The sequence below is a fragment of the Thermobia domestica genome, chromosome 12, assembly GCF_964235325.1.
Source record: "Thermobia domestica chromosome 12, izTheDome1.hap1.1, whole genome shotgun sequence".
NCBI classification, from domain to species: Eukaryota; Metazoa; Arthropoda; class Insecta; order Zygentoma; family Lepismatidae; genus Thermobia; species Thermobia domestica.
In genome coordinates this window covers 202,541,188-202,562,454 of record NC_137465.1, presented here as the reverse complement: position 1 = coordinate 202,562,454, position 21,267 = coordinate 202,541,188, and the positions used below count along the sequence as shown (strand labels likewise).

Genomic DNA, 21,267 nt, shown 5'->3' with positions numbered 1-21,267 from the left:
TTGTTTCACATGCTTGACAAGTGCAATAGAAATTACCAAAAATTGGAGGAGGAGAATGCGGATTGGCTGGACGGTGAGTTTATTAATGATGACTGAACCTGTCAGTGAAGACGACTGGGGGCCATCGACTTCAGCAGGTGTAGCTGGACCTGGACGACCAGAGGTGGCTTTCTCTGTGAGCAGCGAGCGCTCAAAGAGGAGAAAAACAGAAACATTGCGCTCCTCATTCAGCGGTACTACTCTTGCTTATGCTACTCAATTGAAATATAGAGAGGAGAGAGAATTGGAATAAACAAAACTTCTTCAGGAAATGGAAGAATCGCGAACTGCAGACCAGGGTGCGCCTACCAGGGCTGGCAAGATTCGAAAGTCATGGAAACATACCCAAAAACAGAATCCCAAATGCTACAACCCAGAGGAGGCTTTAGCACTGATACTCGAGGGGAATCTGACACGTCACCAGTACCATCTGCTAAGAAACGGGGCGAAGGACTTGGATCACAATATATATCCTGCTTACAACCATGTTCTGGACGCAAAGAAAGACTGCTACCTGAAGTCATTAACGTCACAGAATCTGTAGCTAAAGTAGCTCTACAAACTCTTCTTGACCACACAGCTTCAAGAATTCTGCAAGTACAGGAACCTGTGCTCGAAACCATCCCAGAAGAGTATCAGAAATCTCTGCAGCTGATTACCAAATGGGAATGCGACGGAACCTACAGGCAAGCCCAATACAAACAGACAGCTCGGGAAGAGGGTTTTCAAGACAGCCGACATTTTCCCAAGTCAGTTGTGCCTTTGCAACTTTACTATGAGAAAAAAGGTGTTAGTGTTGTAGTGTGGCAAAATCAACGTCTCTCACCCACAAGATATGTTCGGCCGATAAAGTTACAATTTAGGAAAGAAACTTAAGAACTTGCAAGGCAAGAAGCTAGCCTAATGGAAGAGCAAATTAGGTGCCTGGCTCCAAACTGCATCAGTATTCCGCTGTTACTAGATGGCAGTATAGAAACAACAGAATTCGAGGTTACACACAATCTGCAGTTCGCAATGGTGAATGGCAAAATATGTAACGTCTTGACACAAACAAGATCGGCACAATCTTGCTACGTATGCGGTGGTAATCCAAAAGAAATGAATTCCTTCCAGAAGGGATCCAGAGCTGAAAAATCGGAAACTTTCCGATTCGGATTGTTCACGCTACATGCCTAGATTAGATTTATGGAGTGGTTGCTGCATGTGGCATACCGTTTAGATATTAAGAAATAGCAGGTGCGGAAAGGCGACCAGCCGACCATGATGAAGAAGAAAAAAAGAGATCCAAGAGGCCATACAAGCTGAGTTAGGCCTCAATATTGACGAACCGAGGCAAGGCGGCACTGGTAGTTCCAACGATGGCAATACAGCCAGACGATTTTTTGGAAACTATCAATAAGTTGCAGCAATACCATGTCTGAATGGAAAGCTTGTTGAGCAGTGTGGCGTCTTGTTGCAGACCTTGTCTTGTGAACTGGTTATCGATCCAAATAAATTTTAAGCTTGGGCAAACGATATCAGGGATCTCTACATGAAACATTATTCGTGGTTCTACATGCCCGCCTCCATTTACAAAATTCTCGCTCATGGGTCCTCAATAATCTCGCACGGTCTATTGCCCGTTGGGTAGATGTCGGAGGAGGCCCAAGAAGGCCGTCATAAGCATAATTAACATTATCTGGAGCATCATTCCCGAAAGTGCTCACGCAAAGAAACAATGAAGGATGTGTTGTTGCGGTTCCTCATAACAAGCAACCCACAGATATCCACGCTTCGAAATCCCATGGCACAGAAGCACAAGAAAAGAAACTTATCTTCAGCCGTACTGAACCTTTTGAAAGAGATGGAGGATCCAGAGCAGCTGTCATCTGAAGATGTATCAAAATAGGGTTAATGTGTAAAAGTCTTAAGCTGTTGTTATGCTTTATTTCAAGTGAAAAATATTATTCTCGTTATACAAATATGTGCAAATACATTATTATACATGTTCTTCCATAATTTTGTCTTATTTTTAGCATAACATAACATTTCTGCAACGAAAAACACAAGATTTCAACTTTCAACACAAAAAAGTAATTTTGGCCAGGTTTTGAGGGTTTCTGGACCACTGTGCATCGGTACAAATGAAGACCAAGTGTAATTTTGATTATGGTCTTTCATAATATACGGAAAGCAAGAAAATATGCTCATCGCTACTTGGTGATCACCTAAACAAGGCCAAGAGCAAGATTATTATGCAATTCGTCTTGCATATCCAATCTTTATCTTGTTCTTGTATCGATGTCCTTGGGCTTGGTGAAATAAAATGAAATATTCAGTTTAAGGTCCCTCAATTCTGCACTGAGGCTAAGGGTGCAGAGAAATGAATGAAATGGTGGAATGAAGAAAGTGGGAGGAGACAGGAGAACCCCGAGAAAACCCACTACACGGCGTTTCTCCACCACAAAGCCTACTTAGCACAAGCTGGGATCGAACCATGGACACCATGAACCAGAGATGACTTCTCTACCACTGAGCCACCGCAGCCCTGCTTGGACTTGGTCGTCCATATCCAATATTTCTTTTGGCCTTGCTTAAACAACTTCTAGTTTTGTTCTAAATCCAGACTCCATATTGGCGTAGATATTAATATTACAGTCGATTGGTAAAATCAATCTTCCACATTTACAAATTAAAGTACACACAAGTACAAAAATAAGCATTTACCATAAAAACACAAGCTGCAAGTGTTCAAAATAGATTTATGGCTTCTATGAAATCAATTGAAAATTGCTATTTTTAATTAGGCAGCTAGTGAAAAACAGCACCTTTCGACCCCAGCCGAGTTTAAGCTCAACCTAAACTCAGTTCACCAAAGTGAACTGACCCGAGTGACCCGACCCGATAACCCGACTCGACAACCCGACCCGAGCTGACTCGATTGATCCGACCCTACAACCCGACCCGAGTTGACTTGACCCGACCCGTTTGAGAGCACCTTGTCGACAACCCGACCCGTTCCACTTTATTTCTTACGAAAAACGAACACTAGAAATTAATTTTGTTTCCCATTTCTTACTGTTTCTAAATGAACACAGCTAGAGTCTGGTCACGATTCAGGGTTGCCTTTGGGTTATTGTGACCAGGGATAAAAGTGAATCTGAAAAGGTAGGAGGATGGTAGGTAGCGGCATGACGTCACGCCGTCCCCCGTGCCTATTTTTGCCCATTGTAATTTTTAGAAACTGTGGGACGCCGTACATATTTCTTCGAGGTGGGGGACGCCGTCCCATCTCGTTCCCCCTCACTTTTAGCCCCTTATTGTGACTATTTTCACTCCTAAGGCCTGCTATACACCATGAGATCAATCCTAGGAAGTCTCTTACGATTTGTCCCAGAGTGAAAATCTTAACATGTATGACATCAGATCGCATGTCATTTCCTATGTTCTGAACGACCCTATGAGATTTTTCTTGTTTAGAGCACCTTTATTTCGGAAGGAAAATTCATAAGATTTCGATTTAAGCGACATCAGGTGAGAGAAAGTGAAAACAAATTTGTTTTCTTCCCGCCATCAAAGGTGCTATTTGTGCACTTATTAATGCATAATACAAAGTCAACACTGTATCACAGCAGACATGCAAGACAGAAGGCACTGGTAACATTGCTGCCCGAGTGTGCGTTGTGAGAACTGGAACCACTTAAGAGGATGTGAAACAGAAACACTTTTCACGTCTATGGCACAAAAGGGTAGGATTTCCTACGAGATATGTCGTAATATTTGAGTTGAATTGATTTTGAGTTTAACGTTGTTTTTTAGCAGCGATGCTATATGAGATGAGACCTACTGATTAACGTGGAATCCGAACCACGTGAGCTTTCGCCGGGAATCGAACTCGGGTCTCCCATGCCAAAAGCGAGTACGCTAACCGCTTAGCCACGAAGGAGCTCAGTCGTAACATATGTCCTCAGATAAACCGTAAGATATTTCGTAAGAATTATAGTGTATAGCATGTCTAACTGTTTTCACATCTTCTAAAGATTTCGAATCGATCTAGTCGTATTGCCCCGTTTCTTCTTGAGCCACTTGGGAAACCTTCGTTTTTTGAATTTGGTCGCTGGTACATTCTTAGCCACTCTTTGAAAGTTACTTGTTAGTACTTCACGATGTGATATTTTCCTTCAAGCCCATTATTACAAATGTACCGTGTTATGCAAAAGTGAACTAAGCGCGAAATTTTGAAAATCCACGTAAATGCAACGATTGGTTCCTGATAAGCATTAGAACGTTTTGCACAATCGAAAAGAGAGGAAAACCAACATCTTTCAAAAAAAAAAAAAAAAAAAAAAACATAATTTCACTTTAGATTACGGCTACCTTAATGCTGGACATCAACCTTTAAACGTAATTTTCTTAAAAGTATGAAAGTGGCGCATAGTTCGTTTTCGCATGACACGATACAAATATTATATTAACCGAACCTTGCATTTGGCAATTTACTCCTGCTTGAATGGGCATCTCATCCGCAGATAGGGTGATTTGCTCACATTGATCTTCATCTGTTTTAATATAGACAGTTCAGTCACTATCAACGGTACACAAAAGTAACATACAGACAGAGGCGGATCTAGGAGGTTAAAACTGGGGGGCCAACCATGATCCAGATCATGGTAGGTATATCATGAAATTACTATAAACTTCCAAAAATATATAAATATTCTAATAGCTTAAATTATTTTTGTCACTAAAAACCTGGGGATCTAAGTTCCTTCGCCCAAGACTAGATCCGCCCCTGCATACAGATACATATAAGAAAACATGTTGCTTTAATTTACAGCATTAATCTTTGCAGGCCCGAAACCAGCCACAGAAGTTTTGGGGGGCCATGAATATGTTAGGGGGGTCAAAGTCATTAAAAATTCTCTTACAAATATCTAAATTGTGCATTTTGTATTGAGGTTTGTAGGGGCCACAAAAAGTTTAGGGGGGCTGTCCCCCTAGCTCCCCTCTGGTTGCGGGCCTGAATCTTTGTAAAACTTCTTTTTTAGGGAAGTTAGGGAAGTTATTATCTCGAATTTAAAAAGTGGACATATACCCTCAGTGAGTCTATATACGAACTATTAAAAGAGTGTCTGTCACCTATCTAAAGAAAAGTCTGTATGAGAGGCTTTGATCTTTCTAGAATGAGTAAAAAATTAAAACGTTTGAAGAAAATAAACTCACCCAAAAGTAGATTAGTCAAAAGAAAATGTCCAAAGTGGTTCACTTGCATTTCTAATTCCAGGCCATCGTCTGTTTTCTTATGCTTCCTCTCAGCGATCCCAGCGTTGTTTACTAAAACGTCTAAGGACTTTTCTGTCTTCAAAATGTCTTCAGCAAAATGGCGGACAGACTGTAGAGAACTCAAATCCAACAGTTTCACCACAACATCCTCATTGCCTGTCTTCTTAACTATCTCACCTGCATTTCAAAATAATAAGAGTATTACAATCGAAATATTTGAGTTAAACTTGTGCTGTAGAGAAAAGTCCTCTATGTTGTACCATTTTTTAGTAAAGGCCTTATATTTTCTAAGTGTAATAGAAATTAGAATAAAACTTAAGTAATTACATCATTATTTATTTATTTGTAAATGTTTCAGATACAAATCAATGTCCATTTTACACTGGAACAATGTAACAACGTATAAAGGAAATAACAAAAAAGAAAGAAGAGAAATTTTAAAAATAAAAATAACAAAACATATATTTATACATATACAATATGTACCATATTTATACTTATACAATATGTACCATATTTACAGAGACTTTAATTTATTTTTAAAACTATTTTCAGAGTAAAAAATATCAACATCTGACGATAAACTATTATACAATGATGCCAGCCTGAAGTATAAGGCAGAGATGGAGTGGGTCGGTGGGTCAAGTTTTCTGAGTGGGTCAGTGGGTCGTGGGTCAACAGCATGTGACCCACTGTGACCCATCACCCACCGTGACCCACTGCGACCCACCACCCACCATGACCCACTGTGACCCACCACCAACCGTGACCCACTGCGACCCACCACCTACCATGACCAACTGCGACCCACCACCCACAATGACCCACCGCGACCCACCGACTCAGTATGATCTACCGATCCACTCTGCTCACTGCCATGTAGACAGTATCTTCTGAAGACTGGTAAATTTCTCTCCGTTTTACTTTCAAGACCTTAATTTCCCTTCCTTTTCCACTTGTTTCTGTCTACTTACCTGAAGTGAGTATATCTAACCAAGTGAAAAAAGAACTTCAGACACTTTTGGATATTGATATTTTTAATTGTAATAATAGCAATAGGACTTATATTACTACTTGGCTTTCGAGACCTGTGAGTTTTTAGAGCTAACTACTGGAAAAAATACATTTTTGAATCACTGTAATATATAAAAAAATGAATGTAACTATGTGTGCCTGATCATCACGGTCAAATTGCAAAGTTAAATGAAATTACTTTCGGTCGGCCTTAATCCAAATAGGGATGTTATATTGCTTTTATTATAATGCATAATATCTTAAGGAGATAGTGAGGATCCAAATTTTTGCGGAAAAAAATGAGTATCTGGCTTGCCGTTAAACTTACGGAGCTGAAATTCAGTGTATTAACTCTTTATTGAAACTAAACAGAATGTGTCCTAGCATTTTTTAAATTTCTCCTTTATGTGGAGGAGGGGCACTTTCTATATATGGAAAATTGGTAGTGAGTTGGTTTGTAAAAATTAGGGATGGGCACGAGCGAGTTTTCTTTAAGACTCGACTCGAAACAGACATGTTTGAACTCGACTCTAGAACTCGGCTCGAAACATTTCCTCCAAGTCGACTCGAAACTCGACTCGAATTTGGTTCGAGTTTCGAGTCGAGTCGAGCCAAAACGAGCCTAATCGTGTGTGTAGTTCAAGTACTCTCTTCAAGTATCATACATACACAATACAATTATTATCAATGACACTACTACTACTACTACTACTACTACTACTACTTCTTCTTCTTCTTCTTCTTCTTCTTATTATTATTATTATTATTATTATTATAAGGACCGCCGTGGCTCATTGGTAGAGCGTTCACCTCTGGTGCATGGGGTCCCGGGTTCCATCTCTGATCCCGCCAAGTGAACCTTGTGGTGGACGAACACAGTGTGCATGGGTTTTCTCGGGGCCCGCCCATTTCCTCCCACTTTCTTCATTCCACCATTTCATTCATTTCTCATCATCCCCATCTCCTTTAGCCTAGCCGACATAAGAGTGGGACGTAAAACTCAAAGATTTATTATTATTACAGCGTTTTGCTTCGCAATCGGAAGGTCCCATGCTCGAATCCAGAGTTCAGTATCCTGACTGAGGGTTTCCAGGGTTTTCCTCAGTTACACCAGGTCAATGTTCATATGGTATCTTAAAATACAGTCCCTGGCCGCCATCCTTCCACTTCCTTTCCAATGTTGTTATTATTGTTGATTTGAGTGCTCCAGTGTAAAATGCCTCTGAGATTGTATCTGGTAGCTTAGTAGGGTCTAATAAATAAATAAATATATCTCTCGTTCACTTAATTCTGCAAAAGATGGCTGATGGTGGGCATGAAGTCATACGTTTCCAGGTACATATACCGTTTCTAAGAGACCATCACTTTTACGATACATTTTCGATACGAGACAGACACAAACTTTGTCTCCTAGACTATTGTCGTGGTCTGTATATGAGTAACTTTAAGACACAATCTATGCTACATTCGCGAAGTGTTCTCTCGGTATTCGTCTAAAATTGATTCAAATGCGAAGTTCTCCGCGGCCCAATGCATATTGCACTAATTTTAACGGCCCATATGTAATTTGCATATTTATGGGCCTTCATATATCCGGAATTCAATCATACACTACTATAACGCTCGGGAACAAATATTTTTTACACTAGTTTCTTTAGATGGAATTGGACATGAATGTGGGTATATACAACAAAAAATTGGATCAAGTATTGGATCAAAGAATTGTTTTGAATGAATATTAGTCTAGTAGTACTTTACTGAGTAAATAAGCAGAACGATATGGAGGAGAGATTTGAATCGGATAAGCACAACAGTGGCTTGTGATTGAAGAAGATAAAATTATGTATGTAACACTGCTGTCAGAAATAAGATAAAATATGAATAATGATAATATATTGTAGATATTCACTATTATTATTATTATTATTATTATTATTATTATTATTATTATTATTATTATTATTATTATTATTATTATTATTATTATTATTATTATTAATTTCAGCACGCAAAGTGTCACACATATAAATATTTCGTGAAAGCAGAGAAATGAACTTGTTTTTCCGATTGCCTTTGTAAATAGCTGTGGGATTCTTCCTGTTGTTAGAGGAGTGTCTGCAAATGACACACTGCTAATATTGTTCTTCTATTTTTATTGCCTACTATAAAAAAGGAAAGAGCTTTAAACTATTCAGTAAAGAAAAGTCTGAACCTCTGTAAGGAGGGACCTCTGATTACAGATTCCGTTTGGTGGTAACTAGTTTACTTGCAGAGTTGCACGGCTGTTGAACAATTAACCAACCACACGTGTTCAGTTGCAGTCCAGTCTAAATCTGTAAGAATGTTTGCCTCCAATGAATAAAATAAAAGAGAATTTCCGGCCATACAAAATATGAAGAAGCGAAGTCAGCACTTTATTTACCATGATATGTGAGGGGCGCGGTAGCTCAGTAGTAGAGCGTTCACCTCCGGTGCTTGGGGTCCCTGGTTCGATCCCAGCTCGCGCCGTGTGGACTTTGTGGTGGACAACAACCGTGCCTCCCACTTTCTTCATTCCACCATTTCACTCATCTCTAATCATGACCGTCTCCTTTAGCCTAACCGGCAAAACCGTGGGACATAAAACTTAAAGATTTCATTTCGTTTTTATGAGAGGATTTAGCGAACATCAGGATTTAGCGTCACTTCTGGTAAAATTAAGTTATTAGGTGGACTGGATTGGTATTAAACCACAAAGGAAACTTGTTTGGTATGTGTCATTGTATCGAACTGCATAGGAATGATGAACTTTCTTTTCATACTTACTCGAAAGTCAGAAAATATGGCATACAATTTTGTTTTCACGAGCTGTCCATATTATACAAATAACAACATTGTTATCCGGAATAGGCTTTTTATAATATTGGTAATAATAGCCTAATAATAATAATAATAATAATAATAATAATAATAATAATAATATGTAGAAACTAGATGACGACTATTCTTCTCGCAATAAATTCTAAATATGAGGAATTTAAAAATACCATAGGAAAATTATACAGCTAAAGACAATATAGGAATATTACGAAAGAGTATTATGAAGATAATTTAAAGTTAAGCATGATTTCTTTTGTCACTAGAATTCTTTGTAATGATTGATACTAACAGAAAAACAGACTAATAAAGCAATATGTTAATACTGAAAAATTAGTAATTTCTCCATATAGCCTATGATAAGATATTCAGAAAAGTGATCAATTTTAAATTATCCCTTTTATTAATCATTCATAATGGGAACCACTTCAACACAGCTATACTGAGTCACATATATAAAGACAAGGAGATTTAATGTTGATAATTATGGTTGGAGGGGTTATTCGAGATATATATAGGCTATATATGATAAAATATTGGAAAATATGGTAAATTTTATGTATTAATTAATTAATTACGAGTATTCATAACGTGAGAGCTGCTTCAACACGGCTATAGATAAAGGTGTATACCAGGAGATAAATTGATACCCACCTCAATTTGATTAAAGAGGGGACACATCATGTATAGGCCTATATCCATCTTACAATACCCCGGCAACCCTGTTATTTTTCTGTTCTGGAGTTAGCAGTTATCTGAATCACCACGGTGCTCCGCCCGGGCCGAGGGTTGTCAACGGATCGAGTGGCTCGGCTCACAGCTCATCGATCCGAACCAAGATATGAGCCGAATCAACACCTCACCTAACCGAGACGGCAAAGACCGATGGCTCACCTGAGCCGAACCGAACCGATTCGGTGGTTCATCCCGAACGAGTCGGCTCAGGCCATAGGCTCAATTGAGCCGAGCCGATGGCTCATCCCAACCGAGCCGGCTCGAGCTGTTTGCTTAGTTGAACCGAGCCGAGCCCGTTGACATCACTACCCGGGTTGGTCTTTTGCTTAGGTTCAGAAATACGACCGTGCAGGTCTCATCCTTAATGGTAAAAACTACAGTATATACATATATTGGTGCTCACGACATTTGAGGCTGTCCTTTTATTTAAAAAAATCTATTGTGGTCTTGTTATCGAGACGAGATGAGATGCAAGTAGTGTCCCCTCTCGTGAGCAACACTAAACGTATTCCACAGTATGGCTTACATTTCTCATGGCTTTCGCTTTCCAGTTTAATCAGGCCATGATTTCAAATCGAGCTAAAACGAGCTAAACGAGCGAGCCATGTATCAAACTCGACTCGACTCGAAACTCGATCTCAAAAATAGTAACTCGGCTCGAAACTCGACTCGAGAAAACTACCTTTGACACGGCTCGAAACTCGACTCGAATTCGAGTCGAGTTTCAGCTCGACTCGTGCCCATCCCTAGTAAAAATGATCGAAAACGATCGATGTTATTTAAGAAAAAAAAATCAGAAACAAAAAATACAGTGCTTGGCTTCATATATCCATTACTTTCTGTTATAATAATTGCTGAAGCTTATGTTTATTATATGGAGCGCTTACAGCACAAGGCAATCAACCCATAAAGTTGTGAGAAAAATATGCATAAAATTTGTACTGTAAGCTTAATTACAAGGAAATTTGAAGTTTGGATTGTACGCATAATTACATGGAAAATTTTACACTTTTTTCCCTTTACGTTGGTCTACTTACTTTGATTTTGAACTTTCAAATTTCATCTTTTTTTCCACTGAAAAGTATTGATAATTCAACAAGGAAATAATTATATTATGATAATTTAATTGAAATTCATCGTAATTTGGCACGTGGCAAACAGCAGTGTGGTAATTGAAGTTGAAGAAGGAGGGAAATTCCCATTCACCTCTGAACACTTTCCAGGAACCTTGTTCCCTTTCGCTTTCTAGACGGGGGAGGAAACTTGGTAATGGTATCAAGCCTTCATGTGTAATTACAAAAATTAAATTGATAAACAAATAAGAAATCATCAGTTTATCAGGCTTTAATTGATAATTTATTCACAAGATTCCCTATCAAAGGCGTGGTAGATGAAGTTTCTGTTCTACATGGGTCGACATTGCCAACTGACATGGTCGATATCGAAAAGATGTTGTATGGTGATAGAGAGATGATACTTCTTGCTGAGTATTTCAAACCTGACCAAGAAAAATCGTTATCAGACTTAAGTCTAACAAGTAGATTGTCGATGAGAAGTTGCAGAAATCGGGTAGAAGTATTATCAATTTCCACGACAGAGTGCGAACAGGGATTTCCCTTTATGAATTTACAGATGACTGATATTAGAAATAGACTAAGTGCTCAAACATTGTCTAACTTGTTGCTCATCAATGTTAATGGCCCACCGCTAGACAAGCTCGAAATAGACGAGCTAGTTATTTCTTGGCTGAAGGATGGACATCATTCCGCTGCGGACGATTTACCACGAAAGAGTTACCAACAGGAAATAAATCCGATTTCAGATTTGTTTTAAGGTGGAAAATTACGAGTTACGGAAAATGTATACTTGTATTACTAATGGCTTATTTGTGTTATTCAACTTTGTACCTAATTTTTAGTAAGTCTCTTCTTTGCTTTATGTAAACTACTTTGAATAAATATTCATAATAATTGCAATTATGCATATTTGTAACTTAAATTTAACGTGGTGTTTTAGTGATTACACAAATTACAATTATGAACATGCTTTATGGAAATGCTCTCACATAGGGTACCCGAGCACCTTTATACCCTATGAACAACTGATTTTTCAAGTCTTTTGTGAGAAAAATACTGTGAACTGAGAAACCATAACCTTTTCCATATTGTACAGGGATATTTTCCTGCGAATAGAAGTTTCTTATGGAATGCGTTCAGAAATTAACACTTGCAAGAATACTCTCTTAGTACAAGTATATTTTAGGCACACACTAATTTCCCCCCACCTCGAACTGTTTCAATTTCGTCACTGACAAACACTTTACCATTTTATATCGTAAAGGTCAGATCCACCGTTATTGTAACAGAGTGGTGCTTGAGCGATTGACTAGAAATTCAAACTCCGATTAGTGACAATTTCACAGTCTTGTTTTATTACAAGTATAAACTCTTTAGTCAGTTCAGAATAGGCCGTGGATCGTGTTCAGAGTTGATGACGATGGATTTTGGTGAGTCAGAGTAGGTCACGGTGGGTGGTGGGTCATGGTGGGTGGTGGGTCATGGTAGGTCGTGGGTCAGAGTGGGTCATGGTGGGTGGTGGATCAGTGGGTCGTGGGTCAAGTTTTCATTGACCCACGCCAACTCTGGTATAAGGGACGTTGTATAATTGATAATCTGGGTATTACATATGTATCTAAGTAGCGTATGACTACGAGTAAAGGAAGAACGTGCTCGAAAATTTAGAACGGAGACCAATAATTCGGAGTTAAATTTCCCCTTGATAATTTTATGGAGAAACAGCAAGTCCGCCACCATACGTCGAGTAATATAATAGTCTGTATATTGAGTATGTTTAGGAGCTCTGTCTTATTAAGACTACACACTGGGGTGGCAACCAGTTATATGGGACATTTCGAAATTTATGTTAATAGGGTCTCACCCCCTAAATTTATTCCTTTTGATTACTTAAGCATGCGTGCAAAATTTCATGAAAGTATTTTAATATTTAAAGGTCGCTCAACGCGCTCAAACTTATAGCTACGTTTACATTACTTAAGCATTCATGTGAACCTCAGCGTGTCTTAACGTGGATCAGCCCAACTTTTTCTCTTTGAGGTACAGTTTTCACACTTACAGTACATGACCTCCGGAGGTATTCACGATGTATTGTAAAGTTTGGTGATGATATGTTTAGAGATCTCATATATAGTGTGCGTGCGAGTATATTACATTGGGCGCTTGAAACCTCATTTGACTTATCATATTACTTGAGATTTTCTTCCCAAACCTAGCATTTATTACAATTATTTGGCATTTGAAAACAAAATACATGTGAAACACTTTAGGAATCGTGGATATACTCTGGACTATATGCTATTTAAATCCTGAAAGCAAGGAAAATGTGTTTGTGGACACTCTTGATTATCTTTTCGATGTGGCTCATGCCGAAGTTCTTCAACTTATTAAAATACCAGAAGATCACGAATTTTTGCTGGCGCAGAGGGATAAAGGCAGACGAGGAACGATGGCAGGAGTGGATATTAAATTGACAATGCAAGAAGAGATAAGGAAGAGACCAGGAAGCGAAAGGCTTTCAGCAAATGCCTCAATCAACAACAATGATGATGATGATAGTGACAGTTTATGCGAGGCTCCGAAAATTGCGACGACTCAGGTTATGAAGGTCCTACTTCCCGAAGGCTGCCCGTTACAAAGAAGCCCAAGTTGTATCGACCAGCCAACGTCATTACACCAATGCTGTCTTCAGCACTGGATCGCGCAAAAATCAGCGACAGAAATGCCAGTCATATTCTAGCTGCTGCAACGGAAGCTTTGGGCCACAGCTCATGAGAAACCTGTGTTAATAGGGATCTATTAGAAGAGCACGCAGAACGAGCAGCAAGGTATCTCCAGTGGAATTTGTTCGTCTTTTCCATCTCTGGTCCACTTAAAGTGTATTGGGATGAGAAGTTGTTACTTCTGAGGATTGAGTTAATTGCATAGCAGTTCTCGTTTCTGGGAATGGTGACACGAAACTACTAGGACGGCCTGCTATTTCAAATGGAAGTGGTGCCTCCCAGTCGGAAGTTGTTTTTAAACTGCTGGAAGATTGGAACTTAAGGACACTTGTGCATTTCATGTGTTTTAACACAACAACATCTAACACAAGGTCATAAAAGGAGCTTGTACCTTGCTGGAACAGTAAATGCAGAAGGACCTGGTCAGAGTTCCGTGCAGGCATTACATAATGGAACTAATTGTGGCAGGGTTCGGCATGGTTTTCGGTGCTTCAACGGATCCACACACAGAATTCTTTCACTGTTTCTCTGAGGCATGGAACTCAATTGATAAGCTAAAGTTCAACATTGGAATCCAGGACGAAGTTGTCGCAAGGGTTTTGATCCCAGTAAAGAATAAACTGATATCTTTCTTCAAGCACGAACTGACGCACTATCAACCCAGAGATGGTTACAAAGAACTTCTACAAGTTGCTCTCATACTTCCTGGCGAAATTATTCTAGGAGATATCACATTCTACGTTCCTGGAACCTACCATCGCTCACTATAGATGGCGAAATTGATTTATTGCCTGAAGATATATCTTTTCCGGTCACAGTTTCACTTACATCTCGTGAGCCGAACGGGCTTCGCGACTTCAAAATTGTCGGGTCGCAGTGTATTTTAAGGAATGATATTCTTCTCATCTTCCGCTTTCAGCTCCAAGGAATGAGCTAAATATCTTAAGGCACAATCGTTCCTACAAGAATGTTAATGCATAAATTGCAGAAGCAGCAGCGCACATTTTTTCACGATATCTGTAGTATTTGAAAGAACCATTTATTGGTCTCAGTTTCTTTGATCCTGGAGTCCACGCAGCAGTGAAGAAAGACGTGGTTATAGCGTTATTTAGGGATGGAAGTGAAGGAGAAGAACACGTGCCCTTAAGATATTAGGAGACCAGGAAGGATAAAGACCTTAGTGACTTGATTTCCAGAACAGCAGAAAGCTGTTTTAAGCATTGGAGATCTGCACGGATTGTTTCTTATTAGAAAACCCTGAAACGTGGAAAACGAAACGATATTTTTCCTTCAGACTCGAGAGCGTGTGAGAGCTCTGCATGTTGTAAATGATCTGACAGAACGAGGAATTGCATTCATTCAAAACTTCAATGGAAAACTGAAGAATTAGGAAAATCAGGGCCAGTTTCTTCTCCAAGTTGTAGAGCAGCACAGAAAGAAATTTCTCATCCCAAATAAATTCATTCTCATCAAAGCATATTTTGTTTCTTGTGTTGAATATACTTTCGCAAACAAATATTGAAAAAAAAATATACATTCGTAAAACATAAATATTACTAAAGGATGTTTCCAAACATATTTTTGAATTTCATACTATTTGTATGTGAATTTTCACATTTTAGTAGTTTTAAGTGAATTTATGGATGCCTTGAGCGACCACTAAATATTGTGTAATTGTTTCAAAATTTTTGTAGTAAACATCTGAGATAAAAAGGAATAAAATTTGACCCTGAGACCATCAAAAATGCAAAAGTGAATTTTCGTTGCCACCCTACTACTCACTGACGGAACTCTTTGTTTGGCAATAGAAAGAAAAACAGTTAAGGTGAGACTCAAAACGGAATAAGTTTGAAGCAGAGGCCATGTTTTATATTCAATTTTAGGAGATACAAAATCTGACGAAAATACTGAGTGATTTAAGGTCGCGAATTTCAGTAAATCTGAAAAGAATGGTCAGTATTAAAATTATTGGTTTAGATAGTGTACGAAATTGTTGAAAGAGCATAGCATTCAAATAATTTAATGAAATGAAGTGCGTTATTTGGTACAATTTAAGAAACCGTTCCCTATATTGTACCACTTTCCCCCTCTATTGTGACAGACAATAAATTTTGGAAACATTAACATTTTGTAGAAAGTAGAAGGTATTACTGATTATTCATAATGACTACATCTAATTGGCAAAAATAAACTCCTGTAATTATTTTGGAGAAATAGGTAAAATTTTATATCTCTAGCAGAATAGCTTTTGGCTAGGATTGGACTCGGCCTACGTCCTCGCAAGCCTTTGCATCAACAGTGAATTTCGTGCATTTGGTCTTCATATTTCCTGAATTTGCCCAGTTGGGAGCTTCGCCCAAACAACCCCGCCTTTGCTCGGCCTACGGCCCCACATCTTTTAAACCCACAATTCTACCGAATTTCATGCTAATTTTCCTATTTCAACTAACAAAAAGATAAGATTTTTTTTTTTTATCTCAAGTAAACACCCATTTAAATAACATGGGAATTTCTTCATCCTCCTTTAGACCCCTCAAAATTAAAAATATTAATTTTTGGCAATTTTCCTGTCGGTTAGTCTCGGAAGGCTATAATCATGTCAAATTTCATCATTGTAAACCTGCCGGAAGTGCCTAAACATTTTGTGCTGTAGAAGGCGTCCCATATAAATAACATGGGGAAGATTTTTCAGTTTCCCATAAAACCACTCTAAAGTTGGAAATTTTTACTTGTTCCGATTTACTTAGGTAACGCTAACGAAAACGTACAAGCATATCGAATTCCAAGTTTTTATTTCCATTCCAAGTATCTAAAATGTGAGATTATAGGTCAAAAAAAAAAAAAAAAAAAAATTAAATAACAAGGGAAATTTCTTCATCTCACCTTTCGACCCCCCTAAAAATTAAAAATATTTACTTTTGGCAGATTTCCTGTCAGTTGGTCCCCAAAAGTTACAACCATGCTAAATTTTAACTTTTGACGTCAACCGGAAGTACCCCTTTGATTTGTCAGTTCGTGTAGTTTTATATTTAGTTAGGAAGGATATTTTCCTTTCAATGTTTTAGCATTTTCAAAGTCTATAAATTTGAATACAAGACATACACGAAAAATCCAAACTAACAAAAGCCTATTCGCATAATCTCCTGAGAGTGAATCTAGAATTATTAAATTTTGTAAATAATAATAATAATAAAAAAAGAGTCGTTATAAAACACGAAACACAACTTTATTAAGAAATATACCACTATCATGACTGCATTTGTCAAATTAATCATGCCCAACTTATAAGCAGTAGGAAACTTTGTTTATTGCTTACACCTACCTACTTTGATGTGCAGCCAATACTTGCAACAAAGACATTAGATCTTGTCATATTTTAAGATTTTTCTACCCCGTTCTCTGTTTTTCTTGCTATAATTAGCCCTAATTCTTCATAAGAGCTTTTCAGTAAGTAAGGTGTAGTATTATACCAGCGTTTCCCAACCGGTGTGCCGTGAATGGGCCGCTGGTGTGCTGCGAGGAATCAAAACGAAATTATTAATTTTATAGCAATCAAATTGCAAAACGTAGGGAAAAATTTATATTTATATTTCACATTACTATGAACCTCTACTATGAATCTACAATTTTAAGTTTCATACCGGGTTACTGTTCTGTACATTTCTAATGTTGAAAAAAGTATTTGTTATCATTGTTATGACCATTAGTGCTTCCTTATTGTTGCAGACTATTTCGTAACTTGAAAATTTAAAATATCATTCAATCCTTTCGACAAATTACCTACATTTGTGTTTTAAAAGTGAAAGAGATTTGTTTGTTCGTTCGTTCATATTTAGTGATCTAAGGTTGGATACAGTTTTTAAAAAGAAAGCGTATTTTTAAAAACCTGAGCTCAATATTTCATTGCAATTGTTTTCTATTTTAAAATTAGAATGAAAAAAAGCATAATGATTTACCACAGGGAAAAAAACAGTGATGGAGCTTTTTCCTCTGTGAGAAGGAGATCAATAATCACAGAAAAAATACCACTGTGTTTTATATTTACAAATAATAAGATCTATAAGTGTGCCGCGAGAATCCAACTAACACCCGTAGTGTGCCGCAAGTTGAAAAAGGTTGGGAAACGCTGTATTATACTTTCATATTGGCCAATTTCATCTTTCTTAGCATTTCAGTTTAAGATTATACGATGTGAAACATAGACACTAAGAAGAGAAAAGTTTTATTGTTTGCTTTCTTTTCTGCCTCTGGAAGTAATAGATAAAGTCTAAAATGTTGATCCTAAATTGTACCAAACAATTTGAGGAAAACTTATCGGCTTAATTAAGAACACATTTTACAATATTTTTCTCATTGATTTTATCAAATCTGGAATATGTGATGTTTGGAATAAGCATGTTGTATTATTGACAACTAAGTACTGAATCCTTACCTATGCAGATTTCAGTAATAAATAATATTGTCCCCAATACTTTTTACTATTGTTTCTAATAGATAAATAAATAAAAGATACATTTGTATTTTACTCATAGATATTTTATTCGCAACACGCATAATAGTTTCTTTTTTTAAAATGTCTATTCCCAACTGACAAATAGAACAAAACACTTTTGGGACTCCACAAGAAATGCTCTTCAGAAAGGGCTCTACGGCTGAAAAAGTTTGGGAACCACTGAAATAAATAAACAACTACTGCTAATCGAAATAAATGTCTGTCAGTTGCGAAACTCAGAAATACATAGCAGTTGTAGTGTGCAGAGCTGGAAACTAATGCATAATAATTATCTTCCGGATGGTCTGATGTATTAGGTAATACTTTCTTGATCCCCTACTCTACTGGAAGTATCCTACCAATTTAGCACTGGGTAAACAACGTGAACAATAACGACAAAATACGTCAAGTTCTTACAATAAGAAATTATTTGCATGTACAGTTGCCAGGTAGTTAAAATCGCTCGATTAAAATAATGCTTTCCTAGTTGAGCCAGAGTTAGTTGTAACTTATTAAAACTATGAAATAAGAAACAACGGAATTAAGTAAATAATTGAGATTTAGATACATACGTCGAGCCTCGTCAGCTCTCTTTATGCTTCTACACGCCAAGATCACTCTCGCTCCACGTCGAGCTAAATCCAATGCAGTGGCTTTTCCTATTCCTGCAGAGCAAAGTTAAAATGATCCTTAAAATATGGAATTGACAATGTAGTAAACTTTATTAAGTGAAATTATTAAGTTATTATTATGGTGAGCCTCTAGCTACAGGTGTATACGAATGAAATGCTTATCTTCTAAGTTTACAAATTGCCATGACCAAAATCTTAGGAATTACTTTGAAAACCCGAGAGGTTAGCACCGGTAGGAAATCATGTATACAGAATTCCATGATAAACTAGTGGTTTACACAAATATGTGTCGCGAAATTTTAGAAGTTAAAAATTTTGAGTGTTATAGTGCTGCCAAAATGTCTTGAGCAGTGGCAAAAATGCGAACTATAGCTCACACCCACGCGTTGAGCCAATAAAGTTTAGCGAGTGTATCTCGATGTCGTGGTTATTCTGTAAAATGGTCCTCAGTGCTCCATGTCTCATAACAGCCTTAAAAGGTGGATAGAAACGCTCAAGTTTAAACAAAATCGGGGTTTCATAAGTTCCGTTTAAAAGAGTCTGTGTTTTACTTTTAATTTGCGAATCTGTCATTTGCGTGTGTAATCAAGATCCATCGCACTGTGGAAACAAACAGGCCGGTAGCCAGCCCAAAAATGTAGGGGGGCCGACCGAAGTTAGGGGGGGCCCGACCCAACCATATTATAGTTCATCACTATATTATAGTTCATTTGGAAGCCTACTGTGAAACTTTTAGGGGGGGCAGCAAAAATTTAAGGGGGATCCGGCCCCCTAGACCCCCCTGGATACGGGACTGGAAACAAACAACATACAATAATCATTCGAGGTCATTCCGAACCACTCTTCGATAAATTCTGCGTACATCAACACAATGCAATAAATACGGGGGAAAAAACGTTGTAATTGGTATGACGATTATTGCAAATCTTGTGTTGTATTGATGCAACCCGTTACGGTATGTATTTGATAAAGTTCGTACGATACATTTCGGTGCATGGAAGGGTGTCATCATTAACACTTTTTTTTAACATTATGAGAGTTATTAACAAGAACTGAAAATGAGTATTTTAACCTCTGAAAGGAGCTTTTCAGATGGAGATCTTAAAGAACAAATATATCAAATATGACCAAAAGTGGATCTGATTCTCGTGTGCCTGAACACTCCAAATAAAAATTTGCTTTACTTTCTTAGAAACGTATTTGAAATTTCGAAAAATCATTCGTAAATTTTATGGACTTAAGAGCAAACAAATTCTTTTTTTTTTTTTTTAATGTGAACTTGAATATATTTATGTAACACAAAACAACATGATGACATATTTTAATCAAGTATATGAAACTGACTTCCTGAAGAATTTCTACTGAATTTAATAAAATCAATATTAAAATCTAGGGATATTATAAAATAGAGGATCTGCCTATATGTATCTTAATCCTATTAAAATAATGAAGCCAAAAAACAACCGAGCCTCGGCAAGTCTGATTGGCTACTCTCGTTTTCGCCATCTTCTGATTGGCTATTTTCGTCTTCGCCATGATTGTTGGCTCAAAACATTGCTATCTTATTGGGCGGAGTAGGCAGAGTAGGAGTGGAGAAAATGTGACGTATGGCTTCAAGATTTCGTTGTAAGGGCAGATCTTCTATTTTATAAGATCCTTGATTAAAATAGTAAGATTTCTTACCGGTATTAGAACCTGTGATAATGACAGTTTTTCCATCCATTCTTCTCTTACTCCTGCAAACACCACAGTTCATTTTTATGTAAACTTTTATTCCAAGAAGTAATAGGAAGATGATAATTAAAAGGTAGAATAACACATTACATATTACACCAACCATGGCTGTAGATTATCTATTGAAGAAAGAAAAAAAACTGCCATTAGAGCTATTGCAGAAGCGTTTAAGATGGTCCTTTTTAATAACATCTAGTCTCAAACTGATAAAAGAAAAATGACATAGAACAAATATTGTAGAGGAAACAACCTAATGAGCTGTAGTATACAATGATTTACTGAATACAATGTTTGAGATAAAGCTCAGAATTATCAACTTTTGTACAGGACGAACGGCTCAACGGCTGAGCCAGCAGTTCAAACCTCCATTGCTCCGCTTCTCATTAACCTAGAGAGATCATTTAGGTGTCTTCTCTCCAGGAAGAATGAAACTTTCCAACGGTGTGCATTTCGTCCACATTGGGGGTTCATCAGCGGAAGAGTAGGGAGGAAAATTTGGATGTTTTTAGTTCCCCTTTCCCTCAGCATTTGGGGGAGGGAAACCCTCCCCCCAAAGGACCTACAAGCTTAAAAAGTGGTATCAATAAAGATAAATAAACATCGTAACTAATGATACCCTGTGTATGCCCATTTTTGCGCACGACAACTAACAGTGTTAACAACTTCGAAAAAATGTTGTTTTCTTCATTTTTTAAAATTTCTTCTTC

General features: G+C 37.7%; 1 protein-coding gene across 1 annotated transcript in view; it reads right to left on the bottom strand.

Annotated features, from left to right (window-relative positions):
* LOC145665856 (retinol dehydrogenase 14-like) overlaps positions 1-20,652 on the bottom strand; it is a 67,974-nt gene extending 47,322 nt beyond the window's left edge. Inside the window, exons 1-3 of the mRNA XM_081732971.1 lie at positions 20,510-20,652; positions 18,767-18,859; positions 5,242-5,478 (exon numbers count right to left, since the gene is read on the bottom strand). Of these exons, the coding sequence (XP_081589097.1) occupies positions 5,242-5,478; positions 18,767-18,859; positions 20,510-20,582 (403 nt within the window). The 5' untranslated portion in view covers positions 20,583-20,652. The remainder of the gene's footprint in view (positions 1-5,241; positions 5,479-18,766; positions 18,860-20,509) is intronic.
* Positions 20,653-21,267: the final 615 nt, after the last annotated feature.